At 42.0% G+C, this 26,652-nt stretch overlaps 1 protein-coding gene and 2 non-coding genes across 9 annotated transcripts; all 3 read left to right on the top strand.

Annotated features, from left to right (window-relative positions):
* On the top strand, positions 1 to 25,666 carry RABGGTB (Rab geranylgeranyltransferase subunit beta). 7 transcript variants are annotated; one of them, XM_054037183.1, is made up of 10 exons: positions 1 to 259; positions 7,979 to 8,086; positions 12,671 to 12,868; positions 15,974 to 16,079; positions 17,803 to 17,855; positions 17,994 to 18,104; positions 20,209 to 20,334; positions 21,169 to 21,318; positions 23,048 to 23,121; positions 23,879 to 23,969. In XM_054037183.1, exons 1-9 carry the CDS (start codon positions 125 to 127, stop codon positions 23,111 to 23,113), a joined length of 1,053 nt encoding a protein of 350 aa, XP_053893158.1. In that variant the 5' UTR covers positions 1 to 124; the 3' UTR covers positions 23,114 to 23,121; positions 23,879 to 23,969. The 7 variants fall into 7 exon arrangements, with proteins under 7 accessions (XP_053893158.1, XP_053893161.1, XP_053893157.1 ...); XM_054037182.1 differs by lacking the exon at positions 23,048 to 23,121 and having other exon boundaries at positions 7 to 259; positions 23,879 to 25,666; XM_054037185.1 differs by lacking the exons at positions 1 to 259; positions 23,048 to 23,121 and adding an exon at positions 6,742 to 7,054 and having other exon boundaries at positions 23,879 to 25,666.
* LOC128842638 (small nucleolar RNA SNORD45) lies at positions 8,278 to 8,360 on the top strand. The gene has a single exon (XR_008446065.1). It is a non-coding gene; the product is annotated as a small nucleolar RNA SNORD45 (small nucleolar RNA).
* LOC128842637 (small nucleolar RNA SNORD45) lies at positions 14,269 to 14,353 on the top strand. Its single transcript, XR_008446064.1, has one exon. It is a non-coding gene; the product is annotated as a small nucleolar RNA SNORD45 (small nucleolar RNA).
* Positions 25,667 to 26,652: the final 986 nt, after the last annotated feature.

Raw genomic sequence — 26,652 nt, 5'->3', positions numbered from 1 at the left:
CTCTCTGGCTGCACGGCTGCCCCTGCTCCTCCCGAGTCCTCCGGCCCATGCTCACAGGGCTGCATTCTGAAAGGGGCATTAGAGCTGCAGACCAGGGCCCCGGGACCCCCAAAGTCCCCGCATTATGGGTGGCCCTGCCTGCTGGGGAGGTGGGGGGCAGCTCCCAGAATCACGGCTCCCAGAATCGTGGCCAAGGGGGCGGTGCCGCGCTGTGCAGAGCCACCTCCACACCCCCTGCACCGAACAGGAGCTGCTCCAGGTAAGTGCTCTGCACCTCCTGCCTGCCCCAGCCCAGAGCCTCCTCCCACACCTTAACTCCCTCCCAGACCCCGCACCCCCACCCTGAGTGCCCTCCCACAGCCTAACTTCCTCCCAGACCCTGCACCCCCAGCCCTGAGCCCCAGGGGTAAGCCCAGGGCACCTCCCCAGTACTGTACAGTACAGTATATAATGCCTTTTGTCTGCCACAAAAAAATTTCCTTGGCACCTAACCCCCTGCATTTACATTAAATCTTATGGGAAAATTGGATTCGTTTAACATCGTTTCACTTAAATTTGCATTTTTCAGGAACATAACTACAACATTAGGTGAGGAGTTATTGTAATATCTTTTATTGGACCAACTTCTGTTGGTGAGAGAAACAAGCTTTCAAGCTTACACAGAGCTCTTCGGGTCTGGAAAATGTACCCAGAGTCATAACTAAATACAATGTGAAACAGATTGTTTTGCATAAATAGTTAACAAATTTCAAGGGATGATTTAAGGTGAAGTGGCCCATTAACAATGTATAACCCACTAACAACCCCCCACATCTTTCCTCCTCTATGACTCCCCTCCAGTCATAGAGGAGGAAAGATGTGGGGGGGGGGTTGTTAGTGGGTTATACATTGTTATAATAAGCCATAAATCCAGTGTCTCTATTCAGTCCATGTTTTTTAGTGTCTTAGTAAAGTTATAAATTTAAGCTTTCAGGCTTGTCTTTTGAAACTGTTGTGCAGGTTCCCTTTGGGGATGAGGACTGATAGGTCAGATGTAGAGTGATCCCTTTGTGAAAAGTGTTCACCTGCAGGTGATGTGGTGTTTTTGTCTTTTATCATTTTCCTGTGTGAGTTTTATTTATTTATTGAAGCAGGTTCTCTTGGGGTATTTGGGTGGCCCGTTCCATGGTGCGATCTACTTCTCTGGTGGGATGTCCTTGTTCAGTGAAGGCGATTTAGAGCTAGATAGTAAAAATCATGGACTGAATTGAGACACCCCCAGCTGCGTTCCCTTCCTCCCTCCCTATGCCTGCAGGGGTGTTAAGAGGTCACTTCACCTTGACTGGTCCCTTGAGATATGTGTTAACTACTTATACTAAACAATCTGTTCCACCTTGTATTTAGTACTCCTGGGGGAATTATGTGCCAAAAAATTAAAAATTATGGGCACAGTATTTTAAAATCTGCATATTTTATTTGTAAAAATAACAATATAATCACACTAGTTTCAATTATTTTGGTAATTTATTTCAAAATACTTGTCAGCATATATGTCTGTAACAATACAGACAACAAAAAAAGCTTTAGGACAAATAGATTCCTTAGCAGGCATATTAATATAGAACTTTGAGTAATAATTAATTTAAAGAACAATACAGAAACATATTTCCCGCACCCCTCAGAAGCAGTGCAAAGGCTTGGGAGAGTCAGGATAATTGAGGAGCTGAGGGAGAAGGAAGTAATTGCTGGGAAGGAGCCTGGTTGTGAACTTGGTGGGTTGTTGAGTGTGGGTGGGAGACATATGGAACAGGTATTTTGGGGGGTGGGAAGGATTGTTAGGGAGTCTCCCCCATGTCCCTATGTGTCTCTACACCCCCCATTCCCATTCAGTCCCTGTCCCACTCTCCCCCCCCCAATAGCCCTTCTGAACCCAAGTCTATGACCCCCCTACCCCGCCTATGTGCCCTATGCTGTCCATCTGTCCATCCAATTCCTGTGCCTCCTGACCTGGACCCATGGCCAGGGCACTGTGAGGAACACAGCCTCTTCTCTTTCCTATCTCAGCTGGGGTTGCTCCCACCTGGGAGTGAATTCCCTGTTTTAGTGCCACAGCAGCCCCTGGTGGACGAAAGACACAACTGCAGCACTTGTCCAGTAGAATGTATTTTCTGTGGAGAAAAAAAATTCTGCACGGGCCCTGAATTCTCCTAGGAGTAATTAAGCTGTGATGCTGAGTACATTTCCCAGACCTGCAGAGGAGCTCTGTGTAAGCTCAAAAGCTTGACTCTCACCAACAGAAGTTGGTCCAGTAGATATTAGCTCACTGACCTTGTCTCCGTTATATCCTGAGACCAACATGGCTCCAACCCTACATATTCCCTTATATGGCATTTCTGTCTCAAGAATGGAATGACTTGTGGGACTCCCTCCTACATCCCACACACATAAAAAGTGATTCCCATGGGTCATCTGAGCTGGCATGCTGTTTTACGCTCCCCTTCCCCCAAGCATCCAAAATTAAATTTGTAGTTTTATATTTCTGCACAGGTGGTTGATTGTTGTGCAGCAGCCCAGATGAACTGTATTGTCAAGAAATTTTTGGTTTTGCAGAAGCTCTAATGGAAATCTATTGCATGTGGTAATAGGAATAGAGACGTTGCAAATAATGGAAAAGAGATATTTCAAAGACTGAAAGTGATCTATTTGATCTAATTACAGCGTAGTATTTGGCTCTTTTAGTTGGTACTTGACTAAGTTTCTAAAAGCCTGGTAAAGGTATTCCTTCAGAAACCGATGAACCCAATTCCTGGAATGTTTGGCATTTTGAAGGATGCTGTACTCTTAGGGCTTGTTTCAGAGTAGCAGCCGTGTTAGTCTGTATCCGCAAAAAGAAGAACAGGAGTACTTGTGGCACCTTAGAGACTAACAAATTTATTAGAGCATAAGCTTTTGTGGACTACAGCCCACTTCTTCGGATGCATATAGAATGGAACATATATTGAGGAGATATATATACACACATACAGAGAGCATAAACAGGTGGGAGTTGTCTTACCAACTCTGAGAGGCCAATTAATTAAGAGAAAAAAAACTTTTGAAGTGATAATCAAGCTAGCCCAGTACAGACAGTTTGATAAGAAGTGTGAGAATACTTACAAGGGGAGATAGATTCAATGTTTGTAATGGCTCAGCCAATCCCAGTCCTTATTCAAACCGGAGTTGATTGTGTCTAGTTTGCATATCAATTCTAGCTCAGCAGTCTCTCCTTGGAGTCTGTTTTTGAAGTTTTTCTGTTGTAATATAGCCACCCGCAGGTCTGTCACTGAATGACCAGACAGGTTAAAGTGTTCTCCCACTGGTTTTTGAGTATTTTGATTCCCGATGTCAGATTTGTGTCCATTAATTCTTTTGCGTAGAGACTGTCCGGTTTGGCCAATGTACATGGCAGAGGGGCATTGCTTGCACATGATGGCATATATCACATTGGTAGATGTGCAGGTGAATGAGCCCCTGATGGTATGGCTGATGTGATTAGGTCCTATGATGATGTCACTTGAATAGATATGTGGACAGAGTTGGCATCGGGGTTTGTTACAAGGACAGGTTCCTGGGTTAGTGGTTTTGTTCAGTGATGTGTGGTTGCTGGTGAGTATTTCCTTTAGGTTGGGGGGTTGTCTGTAAGCGAGGACAGGTCTGTCTCCCAAGATCTGTGAGAGTAAAGGATCATCTTTCAGGATAGGTTGTAGATCTCTGATGATGCACTGGAGAGGTTTTAGTTGGGGGCTGAAGGTGACAGCTAGTGGTGTTCTGTTATTTTCTTTGTTGGGCCTGTCTTGTAGGAGGTGACTTCTGGGTACTCGTCTGGCTCTGTCAATCTGTTTTTTCACTTCAGCAGGTGGGTATTGTAGTTTTAAGAATGCTTCATAGAGATCTTTTAGGTGCTTGTCTCTATCCGAGGGATTGGAGCAAATGCAGTTATATCTTAGAGCTTGGCTGTAGACAATGGATCGTGTGGTGTGTCCTGGATGGAAGCTGGAGGCATGTAGGTAAGTGTAGCGGTCAGTAGGTTTCCGGTATAGGGTGGTATTTATGTGACCATCGCTTATTAGCACAGTAGTGTCCAGGAAATGGACCACTTGTGTGGATTGATCTAAGCTGAGGTTGATGGTGGGATGGAAATTATTGAAATCATGGTGAAATTCCTCAAGGGCTTCTTTTCCATGGGTCCAGATGATGAAGATGTCATCAATGTAGCGCAAGTAGAGTAGGGGCGTTAGGGGACGAGAGCTAAGGAAGCGTTGTTCTAAGTCAGCCATAAAAATGTTGGCATATTGTGGGGCCATGCGGGTACCCATAGCAGTGCCGCTGACTTGAAGGGATATATTGTCCCCAAATGTGAAATAGTTGTGGGTGAGGACAAAATCACAAAGTTCAGCCACCAGGTTAGCTATGACATTATCAGGGATACTGTTCCTGATAGCTTGTAGTCCATCTTTGTGTGGAATATTGGTGTAGAGGGCTTCTACGTCCATAGTGGCCAGGATGGTGTTTTCTGGAAGATCACCGATGGATTGTAGTTTCCTCAGGAAGTCAGTGGTGTCTCGAAGATAGCTGGGAGTGCTGGTAGCGTAGGGTCTGAGGAGAGTCAAACTAGACACAATCATATGTCTATGTGCAAACTAGACACAATCAACTCCGGTTTGAATAAGGACTGGGAATGGCTGAGCCATTACAAACATTGAATCTATCTCCCCTGGTAAGTATTCTCACACTTCTTATCAAACTGTCTGTACTGGGCTAGCTTGATTATCACTTCAAAAGTTTTTTTTCTCTTAATTAATTGGCCTCTCAGAGTTGGTAAGACAACTCCCACCTGTTTATGCTCTCTGTATGTGTGTATATATATCTCCTCAATATATGTTCCATTCTATATGCATCCGAAGAAGTGGTCTGTAGTCCACGAAAGCTTATGCTCTAATAAATTTGTTAGTCTCTAAGGTGCCACAAGTACTCCTGTTCTTTTTCTTAGGGCTTGGTTGCAGAAGACACCAGGGGGCTTTTGGAAATCCTTTAATCCATTCTCTGAATACCAAAGGAATTAAGTGACGAGTATAGTTTGGCATAGCTGTAGACCACTAGTTAGGTATGATATCATGTAGTATTTGGAATACTCCTGTGGATTCTGTTTTTATTATCTGTAACAGTGTGGCTCCAGAACACATTTTTAATCAAAGCTTGCAAAAGCAGAATACTTAGTTATCTCCAGACCTTTTTATAAGTAGTAATATTGGAAAGGAGTGTAACTGAATTTTTTTTTCTTTTATATACTTTATGCATTTTAGATTCTCTGTTGCTCACCTTTATTTTTTCCTTCAAAGTTTGTCTTTGAAGCAAGCCACGTGTTAGAAAACTGCAACTCTAACAACCTTGGAAAGAACATATAACTGCACTCCTCGAATTCTGACTTTAACAAACAAAGGCTGTCTTGGAAAATGAATATAGTTTGTATTACAGAATGATAGAATTATAGGGCCGGAAGAGGAGACCCACGCTGAGGAAGGATGAAGTATATACATATTATGCAATTTACAAGTCCTGTAGTAAAGGCTCTAAGGTTCATGGAAGCAGCTGTCTGTCGACCTAGCTGCCTCTACACTTCTGGTGGGGTTGAACCAACTACAGCCCTCAGGATGCAAAATTTTTCATAGGTCTGAGTGATGTACTGAGGTCTATCTAATTTTTAAGTGTAGACCAGGCCTAAGGGGATGTCTATACTTAAAATGCCACAGCAGCACAGATGCTCCACTGTAATGCTTCAGTGTTGACACTACCTATGCTAACAGGAGGGATTCTCCCATTACTGTAAGTAATCTGCCTCCCCTAGAGGTGGAAGCTAGCTAGTGATTTATGCTCCCCTTATGAAGAATTCTTCCACTGACCTAGTGCTACGCCAGGGGTTATGTTGGCTTAACTGTTCTTCACAAGGATGTGGATTTTTTAACTACTGGAGGAATGTAACAGTTAAGAGTTTTCTTGTGTAGACCAGGCCTAAGCGTGTTTTGCTCCTGTTTAAAGTGGATTAAGCTGTCCAGGACCAAAGCACTCTTCCAGAACATGTCCACCTGCGGAATTATCAAGCACAGCTATTATGCTTTACATTCATTCCCTCTCTAAACCCGAATTAACTTTCACGCCTGAATTTGCTTTAAGTTCACCCTTGCAGTTAATCTAGTTCATTTTTTTCTGCATGGCATTGGGTTGCCACAGCTCGAGAAGCTACATCTCAATCTGCTCTTTGGTCTGGGGGGAGTCCCAGGTACGTTAACCTACAGGAGGGCCCAACGTTTATAAAAAGCAGGGGAGGGGGAGGGAGAGATTAGTGATTGAAACTAAAAATATTTGTATTCCTTGGAAGGAAGCCACAACCCTCCCCCCCGAAACAAGCCTCCCTCTCTAACCCTGCGGGAGTGCAAAGCAGTGTCCCGCCCTGGGCAGAAGGGGCTGACGGTACGTTGGGGCAGCGGGCCGGCTAGATGGCACTGCTGGCGGCCCGCTGATGCCACCACGGGGCTGCTGAGCTCTCTGCGTTGGGCGCAGCGCGGATGCGGGCGCGCGTTCACCCTGCGTCGCGTCGAGTGCGCACGCGCAAGCCGATGCCTGACGTAACTGCAGCTGGGCGCAGCCTCAGCCTCCGTCTCCTGGTCCCTCCCTCGGCACCCGCGCGACTGGGCGGGGCCTCTCCATGCTGCCCCCCGCTAGTCCCTATGACCCCCACGTGGTCGCTCTCTATTGTGCAGGCGGTGCCGGTCAGCCGGGGTCCTCCTGGGGCGGGCAGCGCGTGGGGCACCTAAGCGGAGTCGGGTCATCGCCAGTCAGAGCACGCGGCCCACACTGAGCCGCTAGGGCTAGGTGGAGCTCTGCTGCAGAGTAACCAGGCTGCGCAGGCAGCGCCAAAGACAGCTATGGCGGGGTCTTGAGAGGCCGGCGAGGGCACCGCCTTCTCCCGCTCAACGAGTCGCGATCCCACCTGTAGGACAGACGGTTGGTGGCGCGTGCGGCGGAGGCTGCTAACATGGTGGGTGGCTCGCTCCTGCGCGGGCTTCTCCGGGCGGTCTCCTTCCCCGTCCCCTCGCCGCTGGCCTGGCCCGCCCTTTCGCTGCCGGCTTCCGCTAGGTCGGGTCTCATCGTCCGGCCGGGGGCACCGGCCTGCGCCCGGCGAGCTCGGTTGGATCCAGTCGCTCCTGGACCAGTTGGTTCGCTGCAGAGCGCGGGAGGCGTCGCCCCGCGGTGACGGTTGTAGAGCCCGGCGCCCGCTGCCAGCCTAACAGGGCCCAAGCGCGCGGATAGCGGGGCGGCGGCCGCTGGAGTAACGTGGCCAAGGGGGAGGGGTGTGATGGGGCCTGGGCTGGAGATGGAGACGGGGGTGGGGGGAATTGCCCTCAGTCCCGGCCTGTGAGGGACCCGGGATGTGTAACGAGGCAGTGCCGGGCGATCCCAGGCTGGGAGCTGGGATCTGAACTCTGAGCTGAGCAAGCCTGACCTGGAATCGGGGCCGCGCTGAGCACGAGGCCCAGTCCCAGCCGCGTGAACCGCAGGCGCATCGCTATGAACCCGTCTGCATGAATTCGCTGCAGAGCGTCCCCTTGATTGCCGGGGGGGGGGTCGTTTAAAAAAATAGTTTGGTTAATATTTATCTGGGTTAGTGAAAATGTAAACTCATCGAAGCTTTTATTTATAGACTTTGTTCTGTCAAATAAGTTGGAACTTTTATCGGGAAAGAATGAAACAGACTTAGACGTCTGTTTAAAAGAAATGAAGTGCTGACATATTCAGTTTCGACAGGTACACATAACATGAATTGTTCGCTCTGACCTGTTACGATCAACTTAAGTGTTACTTGTAACAATAATTGGTTTATTAAAAATCAGGTACTGAGGTCTCTTTAGATTGATAATACAACTTAACTTTTTGTTTTTTTTTATTTATTTTTTTTAAAAAGGGAACACCACAAAAGGATGTTGTTATAAAACCTGATGCACCAAGCACATTGTTTTTGGAGAAACATGCAGATTACATAGCTTCTTATGGTGCAAAGAAAGACGATTATGTAGGTATTTGCTTATTTCACTATTGATAATACTCTAATAAGTGATATATCTTGCCATTTCGTGCACTGATAGGAGTAGGTTGGCAGGTGATGAGTTAGGAAGTTAGGTATCTTTTTGTCTCTGAATGCAAAGGGAAGAGTTAAAAGAAAAGATTCTGTTGCTCTGAGGGGTGGAGATAGTACTTTTCCTTGGTCAATGATGAGACTTGGCATGTATTATCTGACTCTAAAGTTGAAGATCACTGCTTTAGCTCTAGAATTACTCTGAGACCTAGGAAATGTGATCTTTTGCTTATTAGGATGAATTTGTGCTATAGTGATACAACGTCTTCCCAAATATCATGTATGTCCCATAGTTGTATTTCTACCTGCTATATAATGAGCCTCAGCATCACTGGATTTAATCTGGATTATACTAGAAAATGTACGTTGGAATTCAGGTAACACAAGGCAGGTGCGCCTCTCTCTTCCATATATTTTTCCTAGCAAATCAGCATATACCTCTGTCTTGTTAATAGTGAACCTTAGCCAACCAATCCTATCTGGTTTTATGAAAGAGAGACCGTACTCTTATCGGTATATTGTTGGTTGGTCATTCATCCCTCTTATAGTATCTTGTAGGAGAAGATGACCACAGCTATCTGTCACTGACATGGAACCCAGATCACTGTTTTATCACTGTCTCATGAGCAGCCAAAATACTTGTTTCCTCTTTCAGTGCATCATCCAGCAAGATTCCCAGCTAAGAAGTGACAGTCTGGTCCCAGTGAAATCACTGGGAGCTTTGGTATTAGGGCCAGGCTTTCACTCTACATTTCCAAATACAATTCCATGTAACTATCTTAAAAAAAACAGACAGGTTAAAAAAATACAGCTATGCAAATATTGTGGAAAGAATTCAACACCAGGCTAGTGATGAACACAATGATGAAATATCTGTCCCCGTGTGGAAGAGTTCTATCTCTAACTCTGCCATTTGAGTATTTTCCACATGAGTACTGATATTGCTGGCCAAACCTGAGGATTTCCAGTTCATGGGAAATTTTAAGGTTTTGAAATTTCAGGTGAGCCAGAAATACTGAAAAATCTTTTGGGGAAATACAAACACCATGTGGTGGTATTTACAAAATGAAATATGCTCCCTGGACCCCAGCAGCTGCTGACTTAAATTGATGTGATTCTTGTCAGTTTTACAGGGATTGGGGACCCCAGTTTCCCAGACTCCTGAGACAGTTGGCTCCATGGTGGCGGGTCTGGAAACCCTGGGAGTCTGGGCTCAAGCCAGGACTCTTGAGGCTTCTAAGCCTCATTTTATAGACCTGGGGAGCCTAGACCCTGAGGGTATACCTACACTGCAGAAAAACAAATCTGTGGCAGTGAGTCTCAGAGTCTGGGTCTACAAGCTCAGGCTTGTCCTATGGTGCTAAAATGTTCCCTCTTGGGCTCTGAGACCCACCCCCGTCTCTGGGTTTCACAGCCTGTGTGGCTATGTCTGCACAGCTGTTTTTAGCACTGTAACTCAAGCCTGAGTCTGCAGACCTGTGCTCTACCAATAGCTAGGGCTCGACCAATTTCACTGCTGTGAAAAATGTGTCACGGTAAAATCTGATCTCCCCTGCTGTTGAGAGCCCGGGGCTCCTAGCTGCTAGTCCGTCTGTGCTGGGAAGGGACAGGAGTTGTCCTTTCCCTGCAGGGCCGCTCTTGGTGGGGAGATCAGACCCAGCTCCAGAGGTAGTGCAGAAATGAGGGTGATACACCCTCACTTCTTTGCTGCAGAAGCCCAGGAACTGGGCTCCGGGATCTCTCTCTCTCTCTTCCCTCCTACACCCCCCCTCCCCCCCCCCCCCCCCCACCGCAGCTCTGGGTCCAGGTGCCAAGCTCGTGGCGTCATCCTGTAGCGTTTCCTGCCAGGCTGGGGGTTTTCACTCCTGGTTCCTGCAGCTGGGGCAGGCTCGGCTTCTGGGCTTGCCCTGCGCACTGCTCCGGTGCCAAGCCCAGGGCTTCCTCCTCTGGGGGCTTCCGCTCCTGACGGCTGCAGCCAGGGCGGTGGGGGAGACAGATGGCCTGGGCTTGGAACTTCTGCCCCCTGCCACTCCAGCCAGGGGTAGGGGCTTCCACTACACATGCGCACACACTCCTCGCGGCTTCTGCTGTGTCTCCGGGTGCGGAGCTTGGGGCTTTTGCTCCTGCCACCTTGGCCTGTGAGCAGCTCTGGTTTGGGGCTTCCCCCCTACTGCCACTCCTCCTGGGCTTGGGGGCATCCCAGGCTCGGGGCTTCTTCCCTTGCAGCTCCCACCAGGGCTCAGGGTGACCTGGTAGGGGCTTCTGACCTGGGGCTTCTTCTGGGGCTGGGGCACTGATTTTTTCTGGGGGGATTCCTAAATTGGCCAGGCCCCCTGCCTTAATCTGTCCCTGGTGTGGACTAGCAGCTAAGCACCCCTGGCTGGGGTGCTCCCAGCAGCATTGGCAGAGATCCTACCCACCTCCACCTCTGGGAGTTCCACTAAATGCAGGAAGCTGGGAGGATGCTGCCTTCAGAGTCCAGCTCTGAAGGCAGCACAGAAGTAAGGGTGGCAATCTCGGGACTCCGCTACAACAGCTTTACAAAACCTCCCTGCCTCTGCACCCCTCCCCCATCCCATTTTGGGTCAGGAGCCCCACAGTTACAACACCCTGAAATTTCAGCTATAAACATCTAAAATCGTTAAATTGACCAAAACCCTCTAGTCATGAAATTGACCAGAATGGACTGTGAATTTGGTAGGGCCCTATTTATAGCTGTCGGTTGGGTTTTTTTTGTTTGCAGTGTAGATATACTTTGAGAGTTCAGGATACAGTGGGTTTTCCATGTTTCCATGGCAGGGATCCTGGAAGCCCTGAGAACCCTAGTTCCCTGCTGCAGATACAGGAGGTGAGCCCTTATTACAGCCAGGGCTTTCAGGGTCCTGACTCCATTGCAAGGAGCCTAGAAGCCATGCATAATGGGACTGCCCTTGAGCTGTGAACCAGGTTCCCAGCACTCAAGTAGTGCACGTGGCTTACCTATCCGAGATCCTCAGACCCTGGAACCCTAGGCTCCATAGCAGCCCACCAGGAAGTCTGTGATGCAAGTTTCTCAAAGCACACTGTTGCTTTGAAACACATCTGGTTCAGTTAATTGGCTTTTTCGACGGAACTGTTTTGTTGGAAAATTCCTGACCAGCTCTAATTATTGAACCTCAGATGTTTCCTTGTTTCGGTCTGGCTTGATTTTTTGTGTTCCACTTCAAGTCCCCCAGTGGTCTGGCCTTAACCTTTGTGCCAGAAATACCAAAACATGAGGAATTTTCTCTTGGGAATGAGTACTTGCAGATCCTTTCAAATACAGATATTCTTTAACAATCCTCAGTATGCTGGAGGCATATCTTGACATGTTATGGGGTCAGTTCTGGGAGCAACGTTTAAGTAGAAAATGACATATTGTTAGTTTAGCTGTGTGATGTGTATTACAATATTGGGCAGGCTTATGACTTCAGCTGGGCATATAATGTATAATTCTTTATTAAATCTCTTATATTTTGCTCGTAGTAGTACTTCTTAGATAAGTTTTAATAGAATTACAAACTAAGCGAATTGGACATTCTAGTCAATTAGTACCTTTTCCCAAAGTAGTCTGTAGCAATTGTGCTTGGGGTTTTTTAAACCAGTTATAAATATCTGTATATATTATTTGATATTCATAAGGCTATGCAGAGAAAATGTACAGAAAAATAAAACTAGATGTTTAAATACGACAGGTCTCCCAACAAGATGGTCTCAATTACGTTTTAAAGTGTGGTGCCTCTGACTGAAACCTGCCTTCTCTTATGCCATGTGTATGGTCTCGCTCTCCTGCTCACCTGTAGCAAGAAAATACATAAATTACTATGGAATATTACAATACAATATGAAAAATCATAGGTAATGCTGATCAAGAAAGATTTATAACCATATATTAAGCTACAATAAATGAGTTTTTCTCCTCCTGTTACTGCTCTAAGTTGCTTTGCTTCAATTTTGGGAAATGGCAATTATGTAATTAACTGAATGTTAGGCTGTTATTTTGAGGGGACCATTTGGTTTAGTAACTTGAGCAAAGGACCAGAGCCAAGAAGATCGTAACTAATGATCTGGTCTGAGCTACTGTCTTGCTGCATAAATATGGGCAAGTAACTTGACCTTATGCCTCAGCCATCTAAGATGGAAAAATTATGTAAAAGGCAGAAATTCACTGAATCAGTTGCAGTATCTTAGCCAGCTTAGAAAGCTTATATTTCTTAAGTAAACAACCTAGAATAAAGTACAGTTTGGCTTGTTGGTTGGATGGGGAGGATTTGGTTATGGCTAGATCTTTAGTTCAGAGAACTTAGTCTAACTTACAAAATTGCAGAATTTACAGAGCCCTGCAAATCCACCGATATCTGCAGCTATATGCATCTGCGGATGCAGTTGTATTGTTTACCATCTTTGCAGATTGGATGCGGATCCAAATTTTTTTATCCGAGCAGGGCTCTACTTGTTTATATGTCTTTGTCTGCTTAAGAACTAAAATTCTGTACTACTTAGGAGTACTGTATGTCGGAATATTTGAGGATGAGTGGTGTCTACTGGGGACTGACAGTAATGGATCTCATGGGACAGCTGCAACGAATGACCAAAGAAGAAATTCTAGCATTCATCAAATCATGTCAACATGAGTGCGGTGGAATAAGTGCCAGTATAGGTCACGATCCTCACCTTTTATATACCCTTAGTGCTGTCCAGGTAAATATATAGAAAAGAAAATATTGGAAGTAAGTGAAAACAGCTGCTTAATTTAATAAATTACCTTGGTGGTATCTAGAACAGTCAAATTATTTCATTTTCTGCTGTCACATTGAAATGCTTTATTTGAGCCTGATTTGTTCACTAGAAAAATTGTTACAACTTATAGATTTAGTTCTGTGAATTCCCTAATAAGTTTGTTGCAAGTTAGACATGTATAATGCACCAAGTTGGAAAGCACAAGGTACAGCAGCTTGTCACCTTCAGGCAGTGATCATGTACTTCATGTGCACACTTCTAACTATGGTAATGTTTTATTTTCTAAAGAAATAGAATAGTCTACGGAGTTTTCAAAAAGGCTACAAGAATTATGCTGAATTGTATCAACCTCTTTCGGGGAAAATAAGGCACGTGTATAATAAGGATATATAAACCCAATTTCTTTAAAGCTAGTAGAGATGAATGTTTCCCTTTCCCCTTTGTGTGTAGTGCCTGAATTGAAACTTTTAATTGGGAAGCTTCTGTTTTAAAGATTACTAGTACAGCAATACAAATTTGAGAAGTAAAACATTGATGTAATGTAGATTTTTTTTTTTAATTGTAAGCTATTAAACACTTTCTTTTGTGGTGTTGGGGCCCCACGCACAGAGGTTGACCTAAGTGCATCTTGTCATTCTGAGCCAACATATACCTTAGTTTTTTCCCAACTTGCCTGCCTACTCATATTCAGCTAATAATGTAGAGTCTTCTTTCAAAGGGATGGTCTACACTGGGGGTATCGATCTAAGATACTTCGACTTCAGCTACGCTGTTCATGTAGCTGAAGTTGCATATCTTAGATCGATTTACCTCGGGTCCTCACGGCACGGGATCGGCGGCCGCGGCTCCCCCGTCGACTCCGCTACCACCGCTCGCTCCGGTGGAGTTCCGGAGTAGTCGGGGAATGAGTTTGGGGATCGCTGCATCGCATCTTAACGAGACGCGATATATTGATCCCCGATCAACCAATTGCTACCCGCCGATACGGCGGGTAGTCTGGACGTACACAAAGTGAAGGTGTGGTCTTGTATCTGCAGCTGACAGGAAGCCGTACAACAGAGATCCTCCTGATTACACACTACCTCCATTACAGATCTAGGTTCTAACTACTTGTAGAGTCGAGTTTCCTCTGCTCTATACCAAGAAATGTTACCCAATCCAGTTTTAAACACAAGAACTGGATGAAGTTAGTGTAAAATAGTTTGACAAGCTGGGACCAAATATATCTAAATGGCATTTAAATACTCTTGCATCATAGATCATTTTGTAGGGAAGAAGTGTTGTGGGTTGTAATCCTTGAATAGGATGAAATATAAAGTAGATGTGTCTGGTAGTGAGAGATGGGGCCCAGGAGTTTCACAGGTCAATGATGAGCCTTGGCATGTATTACCTGAATCTAAAGTTGATGATTATCACACTTTAGCTCTAGAATTACTCTGAGACCTGAGGAAATTGCTGTGCCCACCCTTTTTTTTAGCTTGAGTGAGTACCAGCTATTGTGGGTAGAGAGCCACACTTCTGCTTGTCATAGATTTGGGCACAAATTATTCTCAGTGTCCTAATTGGTTACCACACATTCTGGATCCAGTTTGGGTCTATCCACGCTGGCCAGGCAAAATATTTATATGTAGGGTTCCCAGCCCAGTATAGAGAGGGAATAAGTCTTGAGGTCCTTCCGATTTATTTAAACTCCTTACGCTTAATATTGATGTTACTATAAGATAATAAAACCACAATAGATTGCAGCGTAAATATAAAAATTTGCAAATTTAAAATAAAGTCAGGAAAGGCAAATCTAAGGTTCTTTTAGCAATGCTAAACTAACCCACCTTGCACATACTGTATTCATTTATATTTTACATTAAGAATTCTAAACTGCTAATCCAAAATAATAAATAAGTGCAGATTACCATCAGAAGCTTAATTTCTGCTTTTCTTGTCCTCCAACTCTATTATATTAACATTGCCATCTTGTGTTCTGTTTGTTTTTTCAATTTAAAAAGCATATTGCAACACTGGAGTATTATGCAATGCTCTGTAAACTGCAAAATATAGATTACTGCAAACACTGTAGCTGGAATTATGAAGTTGCTAATTTGTTTTCTGCAACTCCATAGGACTTAAATTGCAGTCAACAGATAAAGAGAACTTAGACCTGGATGAAATTTTTCAAAATTTTGTTAAGTATCAGAGGGGTAGCCATGTTAGTCTGGATCTGTAAAAAGCAACAAAGAGTCCTGTGGCACCTTCTAGACTAACAGACATATTGGAGCATAAGCTTTCATGGGTGAATATCTGCTTCGTCAGACGCGAAAGCTTATGCTCCAATATGTCTGTTAGTCTAGAAGGTGCCACAGGACTCTTTGTTGCTTTTTACAAAATTTTGTTGAAATTCTCCTCCTCTCCACCACCCCCTTATAATCCTGCTCAAAAAAGCTCTTGGAAAAATCTCTATGGAATGCATCACCTGCATTATTTTCTATAATATGACTTAACTAAAAATTTCATAACTTAAAATTCTTCTCACTATTACCAAGCATGTGCTTCTTATTGGGGACTAGTCTATACTATTAAAGTCTGACAGTTCTTAAATTGTGATTTTGTTTTTTGAATTTATATTTGTAAAAATTTGCCCATCCAAAAGCTTTCTGCACCTTTCCATTACTTAGGTATACATGCTACTACAAGCCCAGAACACTCTTATCTCCTAACAATTCAACCATAATCAGACACTAATAAATCAATACCATGTTCCATGATGCTAGCCTAACTCAAATGACTGTTTAAAACTTTAAAGTGGAGAAAGAGATTGTGTTGAGACCATGCATGGAAATCTTCACCTTCATTTGGGAATTTTAAAGTTTTATGGAATCAAGCTTGTAATGTTGGGTAAGTTGCAGTTAGCTGAAGCTTTCATGGTAGTTTAAAATGTTAGTGATTTATGTTCATCATCAATAAAATGAAGTTCTGGGTTTTGTTTTAAGAAAACTAGGGCTCTGGTTCTCTGGTAAATTCTAGGAAACTTTACTCTTCTAGTAATTGATTTGTGTCATTTTTGTTTTGCAGATTCTTACCTTATATGATAGTCTCCATGTTGTTGATGTAAATAAAATTGTTGACTACGTAAAGAGCCTGCAAAAAGAAGATGGATCATTTGCTGGAGACAAATGGGGTAACTTATATCTTCAGAGTCTCATGGATGGGTTGACGTATTTCATATAATGAAGCAGTTAAGAATAAGTTGCTCTGCATGTTTTTTCACTATGTATTATGCATGAACTGCATTTATTTCCCTCACTGTGTAAAAAGGAGCTATTGTGTAACAGCCAGTCACATGATTGCTTTTCTAGATGACTCTAAATTTACAGAAAAATGGATATAAATAACAAAAGCTGATCTACCTTCATAGAAGCTTCTGAAAGCTCAAAACTTGTTAGAGCTTGTGATGGGAGAGTGCCTTCTCATTTCAGTGTAATTTGTACTAGATATTAATCTTTGAGTTTAATATCTAGTGATTTCTAAGTTGTGGTATATATTTATTGCTTGTAAAAGGAACTACTTCTCTGCATAGTAATGACATAAATCTGTGTCTGCATTCACAGCTTTTAAAAATATTGATCTGGTTGATTTTTATTTTTAAAGGGTATGTTTGTTCACCTTTTCTTCTATTGACATTTTAAAGTATTCTTTATTTTATATAAAATATATTTTAATATTTCAGTATTGTATCCTGTTGAATATCAGTTACAACAAAACAATTTTCGTTTTTCAGTTAATAAAATGAACTGATCAAGATATTTCAACATACGTAAATCCATAAACATCAATTTGCAGTTGACAAGCTACGTGTTGGTATTAAAATGGTCATCCATATTCAGCACCGACTTTTACATTGCAGCCAGTTTTTCATAATATAGTAATGAAATACACTGGCAGGGATATGACCAATACTGACAAGAATGTAAATTATCAGATTGGATTACTGAAATGCACTATAAATGAGGCTACCGTTGAGGAAAATTCAGGAGCTAAAGCTAGTACAGAATGTGGTTACCTGCTTGATTGGTGATACGAGCTACAACAAGGATATTATACCATTTCTGAAAAACTGCACTCATTCCCTATTTGTATCTGGGGTACTGTTTAAAGTGTTGACTTGAGTTCTAATTACTGAGGTCTAATCAACACTGGGAAAAGGATTACTGGTATAGCCACTATAGAAATGTCATAAAAATCACTTCTCTAACTGATGAAACTATACTTGCAAAAGTTTCTAGTGTAGACCTTGCATGAGAGTCCTTTCTTGATCTGTGCCTTCACACCAGCTGAGGACCTTGAGCATTGTGGAGACTGGTGTTGATGTATTCTTGAGGGTCCATTGCTCTTTAACTTGCTTTATCCAAAGTTCTGAGTCTTTGTGGCCTTCAGATTATGATGTTGAAGAACTGAGTGGGCAATGTGGGTAATTTACTGGTGAACGAATCTGTGTTGACATTGTTCAACCAGTTCTCTTTCTGTTCAGTGTACATACTGTGCATTGGGTGCTTTTTATAAACTGAAAAATTAAATAGCATATTTACAAATTTCTCTTAACTGAAGTAAGCCTGGATATTTATCTGGCAACCGCTAAGTGATCAAAGGATTATTAATTAATGGTTACATACAGATCATTTTATATTTGTTTAGTGTGATCCTATTGGGAAATAATGTGAATGTATTGGCTGGTGGAGGAAAATATTGGTATAAAGCATTGGAATGTTTTCTATTTAATATTCAGGGAAACACCCTGTTTAGTGACTTACTGTGTTCTTTTTAATAGCATGCATCCTCTGTGTGCATATATATAATCAAAATTAGTTCTCTGTAGTTATACTATTTTCCCCACTTCTTTGTAGGAGAAATAGATACAAGATTCTCTTTCTGTGCTGCAGCAACACTAGCTCTTTTGGTAAGTTCTGCAATAGGGTGGATATTAGATACAAATATTTAAGTTTTCTGTAGATGGCAGACGAATGATGCTACAGTAGCTATACTTAATTTACTTGGTGGTAGTATAAAATATTAAAGGGACTTTTCTGACTTGCAGGGGAAGCTAGATGTCATTGATGTGGAAAAAGCAGTCAAATTTGTTTTGTCCTGTATGAACTTTGATGGAGGATTTGGTTGTAGACCAGGTTCTGAATCGCATGCAGGGCAGGTAAGTGCTGTTGCTTGCACATTGAAATATTTTAAATTGCAAAAAATTCTCATATCTAGTTTTTATAACTGTTTCTAAAACCTGTCAGCAATGCAGACTGAAGCACTTTTGTCACTTCCTAAATGTATGTAAAGAACTTTATTCCTTTAAATGACACAAGTACAGAATTGATCTGTTAAGAGGTCTAGGAGCTGAATTTTGTCCCTAAAAATCCATATCAGAACCACAGTTTTGTATAGTGGTGTGAATCTTTGTTTCAAACATCACAAGGATGAGTTAAAAATGTAACTAAAGTTCCAAAAGAAAAACAAGTATGCAGCTGTTCAAAAAGTAGTTAGCATTCAGATTTGTTAGGGAGGAAATATCTCAAGTTTTGTAATATGATTAGAGCACAATTTTGAAGTCATTTACTTTTTCTCTGTTAGATTAAACATATCAGAATTTTTTTTGTACTTCACTGGCTTGCACATTAATCAAATGTCTTGCCTTCTGGTAGCAAAAATACTTGTTTGGCCCAATTATAGTTATAGTTCAGGTGGAATTTACTGTAGATTCCACTCTTACCTTTTATTCTAAAGTCTGATATGTTGCAGGGGTAACTTGGTTAACTTCTTGATGGTGCTGGTGGAATTTCTTTTAAGGTGACAGGCTAGCTGGAGGTAAGGTGAAGGGGTACTAGAGCTAATTAAGAATGGATAAATTAGGGTTACCATATTCAAACATTTAAAAAAGAGGACACTCCACGGGGCCCCGGTCCCGCCCCAGTCCCTGCCCCCTCCTCTGAGCTCCCCGCATTCGCCCTCCTCCCTCCTGCTCTGATCTTGGTTGGGGTTTGCTAAGTGCTTCCCTGCTCCCCACTCACCCTGCAGCCCCTGCACCCCCCCCCCGCCCCTGCAGCCTCTATGCCCCTGCCTGTCCTGCTCCTCCTCGCCCTGCAGCCTCTGCACCCCCCGCCTGTCCCTACACCCCCCTGCCCCTGCAGCCTTTATGCCCCTGCCTGTCCTGCTCCTCCTCGCCCTGCAGCCTCTGCACCCCCTGCCTGTCCCTACACCCCCCTGCCCCTGCAGCCTCTATGCCCCCGCCTGCCCTGCCCCTGCAGCCTCTATGCCCCTGCCTGCCCTGATCCTCCTCGCCCTGCAGCCTCTGCTCCCCCACTCACCCGGCAGAGGGAGAGCTGCGGGCTCCACGTGGTGGACTCAAACACTGTTCTGTGCTGCTCTGCGGGGGAGGAGGGAGTGGGAGGGACTCTGGCTGCTAGAGGCCCCAGTGGCTGCGAGCGGCTTTCAATCAGGTCCCGCCATCCAATCAGCCGAGCCGTACTCTGCATGAGGGGAAGGGGGAAATCCTGGACATTTCTACTTGATTAGAAATCCCCCCCTGGATGGCCATTTAACGCTGAAAAAGCTGGACATGTCCGGGGAAACCCGGACGGATGGTAACCCTAGATAAATGCCAAGCAAGATGACCTGTATGACTTCCTCTAGAAACTTTACATGTAACTTAACTTTGGATGAAGTTGATAGCGACACTTACTCTGAACCGCCAGTTGATAGAAATTAACTTTAGCACATTTTAGTACTATTTCAATATAGATCTAATCACAATAATCAGCTATTCATTTTCCATAATTGTGCTGAGCATCGTAATTTGGAAGGATTTATTTGTTTAAATGAAAATATAAAAACTACTCAATGTAGAGAAACTTCATTATTTATGAAACGTACAACCTAAACGTGTTATAGTCCCCCTCCAAAATAGTTTTTTTTTTTTTTTTTTTTTCCCTAAATCTCCTCTAAGGTCCTGCATACATTAAGAAAATACCTTAACGTTCAATCTGATTTTTTTTTTTAGGGCTCTACAAATTACATTTTACTTTTAATGACAACTAGAGTACATTAGTAAAATGTTATCTTCTGATAAGATTTAAAAAATCGTAACAGTGGAGTAGTATGTTCACTTTGTAAACTGAACACTTAGTTAAAATAAGCAAGTTAGAAGACTATTAGCATGATGTGAAAGAATAGAATCCTGCTTTGTGATCCTCCTACATTTAGTCTATTACATGCTACTTAAATACACATGAACTTTATGTCTGTAATTTTAGATCTATTGTTGCACAGGATTTCTGGCTATAACAGGCCAGTTGCACCAAATAAATGCTGACTTGCTGGGCTGGTGGCTTTGTGAACGTCAGTTACCCTCTGGGGGTCTCAATGGAAGGCCAGAGAAGGTATTTGGTTCACTTTTTAAAAAAACTTTTACTCTGCTTAGTGTAGAAGCAAAAATATTATTTTTCTAATTTCTGGAAAATATCATGGACCTCCTTTCAAATGCTGTTGCAAAACTTTTCAAATGTTTTTACTTTTAATCTTGATTCCCTTGCTGTATCATCCAGTATGGGCCCCTGTTTAAGAAGAAGCAATGTTCTCAACATAGTTTAAGGTCTCAAAATACCTTGCTGAATCAGGGCCTGGATATATTGTGATGTTTTAGGAATGCTGTATACTACAGGATTTATAAATGTTCATTCATAAAGTAACCAGAAAAATACTTCGGATTTATAATTTTTGTGGGACTCCTTGTGTGTGTCCAACAGTTGAATAATGTAATGTGGAATGACTGACTTGCAAGTGGAGACTTCTTAGCACTAGTTTTCTTAATGAATGCAGCAGACAAATGCTTTCAAACTTAAGAGTTTTTTTTGTTAAATTATTAGTTGATACTGTCCTCATAGTCTCTTGTCCCTCTTGGCCATGAAAACGAAAATACCATTTAAATGAGTCTCTTCTTCAGAGCCAAAATCCTGTCAAAGAGACTAGCAAGGTTTCAAAAGCAGCAGAACACTTGTGATTCTGCTGCTGGGGGACAGGAGGAGGAGGAAGGGCATCTGTGAATAAGCTGTGTGGAGGAACTCGGTTCTCTGCCCAAGAAACAGTGCTCCAAAGTTGTACTCTGCTCAGTGATGTTTTGATGATATGGCTAGTGGTTTCACAAAACCTAGTGTTACTACTGCAACCCATGTATTTAAAAAACGTAATACTCTACTAATATATTTATTTGCCAGTTACCAGATGTATGTTATTCATGGTGGGTGTTAGCATCCCTGAAGATAATTGGTAGACTACATTGGATTGACAGAGAGAAATTGCGCTGCTTTATCTTGGCTTGCCAGGATGAGGAGACTGGAGGATTTGCAGACAGACCAGGAGATATGGCAAGTTCATTTAAATGTACATTTTAGGTTGAAATTCAGAGTTTACAGGTTTGCGAAAGGCTTTATTTTATATATACTAAAATTTAAACCAATGCAGGTAGTACACAAAGTATGAACAGGGTAATGCTACCTTAGCATATCTGTTTCCTTGAGGGAGCATGTGACAGTCTTCGATATCTGTTGACTATCCCATGCTGAGAATTCAGGACCCTTTCCCTGTTTAAATCCCCAGCAGATGGCTGAAAAAACATTTTGTTTAAAAGCAACAGACTAATAAGATTGTAGGCTGTATTGCAGTTGTGAATGTTACCTTTTAAAATGCTACTGTAAAAAGAGAAGTAAAAGCTAAAGATGTTTCCTTTAAATAGATTTGTCCAGTTAAATTTGATTTTTTTTCCCAGTTAAAAGTGGTGTTGGAAAACATTAAGAATATATGCTCTTGATATTTATAGCTTAGAACAGGGGTTCTCAAACTTCATTGCAGCGTGGCCCCCTACTGACAACAAATTACTACATGACCCCAGGAGGCAAACCCAGTAAAATGAGGTCTTGACCCACTTTGAGGTCCCAATCCACAGTTTGAGAACCACTGGCTTAGAATTTAGCTAAAACAAATGTGTCAATTTAAACAAAAAGCATTGGATAAACTAAAGATGAAAGTGAGCTACATGAAAATGGAAGGTGAAAATAGCATTTAAGGTTTTCCATTAAAAATTGTCAGTATATTTAAGGTCAAATTGCAATCTGGTCATCAATAAAAGTGTTGTGGCAGTTATTGTGAAAATTGAATACTGCTGCTACTAAAGCTAAATTCTCTGTTTGCCTTGTATTTACCTGTGAGACTGAATCCTTTCCCAGACCTGAGGAAGAGCTCTGTAGTTAGAAAGCTTGTCTCTCTCACCAGCAGAATAAATTATATTGCCTTACCCACTTTGTCTCTCTAATACCCACAATTGTGAATGTAGTTAGTTTCTCCCTCCCTTATTTGCTATAAATATATTCACAATAGTTAGCTGTTTCAGCAATTACTTGTTCAGGCTTGTCTTGTCTTAACTTGGGCCTGCCCATGTCTGCTAAGTTAGCCCTACATGTGTAGCAGGAAGCTTTTTTTTGTCTCTACGGAGAATTAGAAAGTAACATTAACTTTGGGTCCATGCAGGGGCCTGCCCAGCCCTCTATGTAAATTTAGAGCAGCCTCAGAGCTCCTTTTAGCTTACATTTGGCTTTTAATGGCCTATGTATGGGCCTTAGAAAGCAGAGAATAGCTAGTGCTGTGCATTCTGGACATGTCCATGATGTGCCTGCTATGTCAACTCTTTGAGGAAGGGACAGTCTTTTAATTGTTTTGTTCAGTACATTAGGCTCTGGTCTGAGCCTGGGCTTTTAGGTGATATCATAATATCTGGGAGGCTGGTAGCTGGGTCAGCGTAGAGCCCTTAAACCAGCTGTAAACTGGCCAACGAGGCCTCCGGTGCAAGTGGTATACGCATGGGGGGGGCTTTTTCCACCTAATTTATTGCTTATTTATGCTGCAGAGCAATGTAAGGAGCTTTAGTAAGTTGTGAACTAGGTCCTAAGGGTTTGTCTTTAGAGCATAGTTCGCTCAGGCTCTTACTTGGGTATTGTCCACACACATAATCCTGTCACCTGAGCTAAGTGGTGCTCTCAGTTTGGGCTAGCTGGCACAGTTGGGGATGTAGGTTAGAGCCCTGGTTTCTGTTTTCACTAGGGTTGGCAATGCCCACTTTGCAGAGAGGATACAGGCTACATCACTGAAGGCATACCCTCAGCCTAAGGGTTTAAGTAAGTAGCCTTCTATGTTGTCTGTGTAGGGGATATGCAAACTGTATAGCAGCCTTCTGGAAAATCTGTTCCTAATCTCATGAAGGAATCTCTAAATCTCAGAGAATTGCCTTCTACTTATGTTTTCTCTTCTCCTATGCCCCATTTTTCCTTCTGTTTTCCCTCCAGTTGTGTATTCAGGTCCCTTTGACTCCCTCTAAGACCTGTCAGCACAGCTCTATGTTCAGAGAGATTGCCAAAGAGCAATATAATGTTGAGTAAAAAATATGGAGTTTATGGCAGAGCTGATTTTAGATCATCAGGTTAGCATGTAACTTTTATATTATATACAGTAGAATCATGAGGAACTAGATTTACTATATTGTAACTTGCATAGAGGAATTGGTGGAAAGAGCTGTCAGACTTTTTCCATTATCTGCATGCGTGCTACTGAGTTCAGGTTTAAAAAAATTTCTGGTGGCAACAAACATCATCAGTTCAAATATCTCAAAATGGTATCCTAAATGTATACAATTTGAAGCTGGCTATTGGTTTCTTTTAATGTGTGTGAATATTTACTTCTGATATTTTAAAGTAATTGCATACTAAAAACCAGGAAGTTGTGCACTTCCATTGTTCTCTGAAATTAAATCTTCAACCACCATTGAGCTTTCTCAGTCTCTTCTAGCAACTCAGTCATCTTATTGTCTCACTGTAAACTCATCCAAAGGGTTTTAGTTGTCAGTGTGTATAAATTAGTTCTTAATTTTTTTTCCAGGTGGATCCTTTTCACACCTTATTTGGAATTGCTGGTCTATCATTGTTAGGAGACGAACAAATTAAGCCTGTCAGTCCTGTTTTTTGTATGCCTGAAGACATCCTTCAAAGAATAAATGTACAGCCTGAACTTGTGAGCTAGACCTTACAGAAGCAAAAGGTTGCTATGCTCAGCTGCTTTGATTTTGTTGGTTGAAACTCATCTGAAACATACTTGCATATATTTTTCATTTTAATGTGTTTACATCAGTACAGTAAAATTATCACTGTACAGTAAACCTTGTCACTTTGTGGATTGTGTCAAAATGGCTTGTTTAAATAAATTATGTGGATGTTACATGTATTGCAGGTTCTGTAACAGATGAAAAACATTTTTATCTGCATCTAAATATGTGGGCCTGTGGGCTCTGTTTGTACACTAACTCAAAACAACAGCGTATTAGTCACAGTAATAGAGTACTTGAATGACTTGATTTTTTTTGTATTTCCTACAATATCAATCATAAAACATTTGTCTTGATAATATAATATAAGCATATATTGATAGTGAATTGCCCTGAGTACTGTATTTAAGAGAAGCAGAGAAAAGATACTTGTAGTTAGAACACTTTGATGTTAGTGGACACATGTGCATTTAAAACATCCTGTTTAGGATATACCATCATTTTTATCTAATACTGAAACACACAAGTTTTCTTCTCATAGCAATTGATAAGTGTAAAGGTTTTTGTTCTCAGCAAATACAGTTACCTATCAGTAAAGTCCTTTATTAAAGAAAATATTTTTACTACTGGAAATACAATATAATTTGTGTTGAGTGTAGATTGAGACTTGCAGGTAATAAGCATTCTACAGATCACCTCTCTACAGTAGTATGACTTGCCAAATGTGCTGCTAATTGAAAATTTGTCATTGGTTTGAATTACTACTTCATTAGCACTTGAGAAAATAGTTGCGAAAGAAATAATATCAAAAATAAAAGTAGCTATGAAAAATATTTTCTGAAGGATGAAATCGTTTTGTCTTCATTGGCGTGCTTAAAGTGCCTCTACTTTACATCCCATAGCATTGTGTGTTTGCATCTGGCCACCATGTTCTGACTGAGAAGGACTAAGAAATTCCAGTTGGACCATATTAAAGGTAATTGTGAAGGAAAAAATAGCCTTTAACAGTCCCCAGCTTATTTATAGTTTAAAGATGTCCTAAAAGGTTTTTCAAAATAGTTCTCCATTTTTTAATAGAGTGGTCAATGCAGAGCACTAGTCCTTATTTCATTTGGCTTATTTTAAGGTTATTTTTCTTTAAAAGCCTTTTTGCCAGTCAAACTTTTTTTTTCTATATTAACGGGTGGTTCTTTTAGATAAGAAAATATATTTAAACAATGACTAATTAGAATACTAGTTTGCTTTGTATACCTTTTCTTACCAGTAGTCTTGTCTTCCATTTAATTACAATATTATATAGAATTTTTGGAAAGATTCTGGTACTGTATATTGTAGTCAATCTAGCAATGTGTATCACTACACATATGCATTTATCTGTAAATTGAATGAGAGATAATCTTCCATCAATAAAGCATCCAGTGAAGAAAATGAGTTGTCCTTTAACATGTGGAAGTTAAAGTACTTAGTTTCAGTGCAGAGTGCATTGGTATCATTAACTACCTCATTTTATCTTCTTAAATGTTAAGATTTTCAGCTCACTTTGGAATTACAGTAAGATATTAGTACTGTCTTTGGTGACAGCTTGTCTTTGCATGTAGAGATCCTTTATTAAATGTTTTCACACACTTGTTTCTATAATTTATTGATATTTTTACACAACTTCATATTGAAGTATCCTTCAGTGCATATATTTAAAACACATAATCATTCATGGCAGCATAGCTACTAATGTCCTGGAACTACAGTAACAATTTTGGGGTAAGAAGGAAGGTCCTCTCATGAATCAGTAACTGGTTAACACAGGAACCAAAGGTTTGGATAAATGGTCATTTTCAAAATGTAGAAAGGGAAAGAGTGGTATCCCTCAGGGATCTATACTGAGACCAGTGGTGATCAACAGCTTGATAAATCATCTAGGAAAGGGTAAACAGGTGGCAAAATTTGCAAACAATACAAAATTGCTCAAGATAGTGAAGACCAAAGCTGACAGTGAAAAGTTAGAGATCTCACAAAACTGGGTGACTGGGCAAAAAAAGGCAGATGGAATTCAGTGTTAAGTGCTATACATACAAAATGATGGTGTCCAAATTAGCTGTTACCAATCAAGAAAGAGATCTTAGAGTCATAGTGGATAGTTCTCTGAAAACAGCAGCAGTGGTCAAAAATGTTAGGCACCATTAGGAAATGGATAAATAAGACTGTAAATATGACAATATATTAAATCCATGGTATTCCTACACCTTGAATATGGTGCAGTACTGGTTGCCTCATCTCAAAAAAGATGCATTAGGATTGGAAAAGGTACAACACACATGATTAACGGTATGGAACAGCATTATGAGGCGAGATTAAAAAGATGGACTCTGCAGCTGGATGCTGCCTCTTGGGTCCTAGTGCTTGTTAGGCTCCCCTTCTATCCTGTTTTCTGTACAAGGGTGAGTGGCCGTGGTGGGTGAGGGGAAGAGGCAGTAGGGAAGGAAGCCAGATGGGATTGGACGGACAGGGGGATGTGGGAGTGAGGGGCAAGGAAGGGGATGGGGCAGAAGAAGAGGTAGTGGAATAGGGGGAGAAGCGGGAACCAGCATGCGGTGTCCCCTCAGCAGCAGGGGCT

The sequence above is a fragment of the Malaclemys terrapin genome, chromosome 8 (assembly GCF_027887155.1).
Source record: "Malaclemys terrapin pileata isolate rMalTer1 chromosome 8, rMalTer1.hap1, whole genome shotgun sequence".
Taxonomy (NCBI): domain Eukaryota; kingdom Metazoa; phylum Chordata; order Testudines; family Emydidae; genus Malaclemys; species Malaclemys terrapin.
This window is presented reverse-complemented; position numbering and strand designations above follow the sequence as displayed.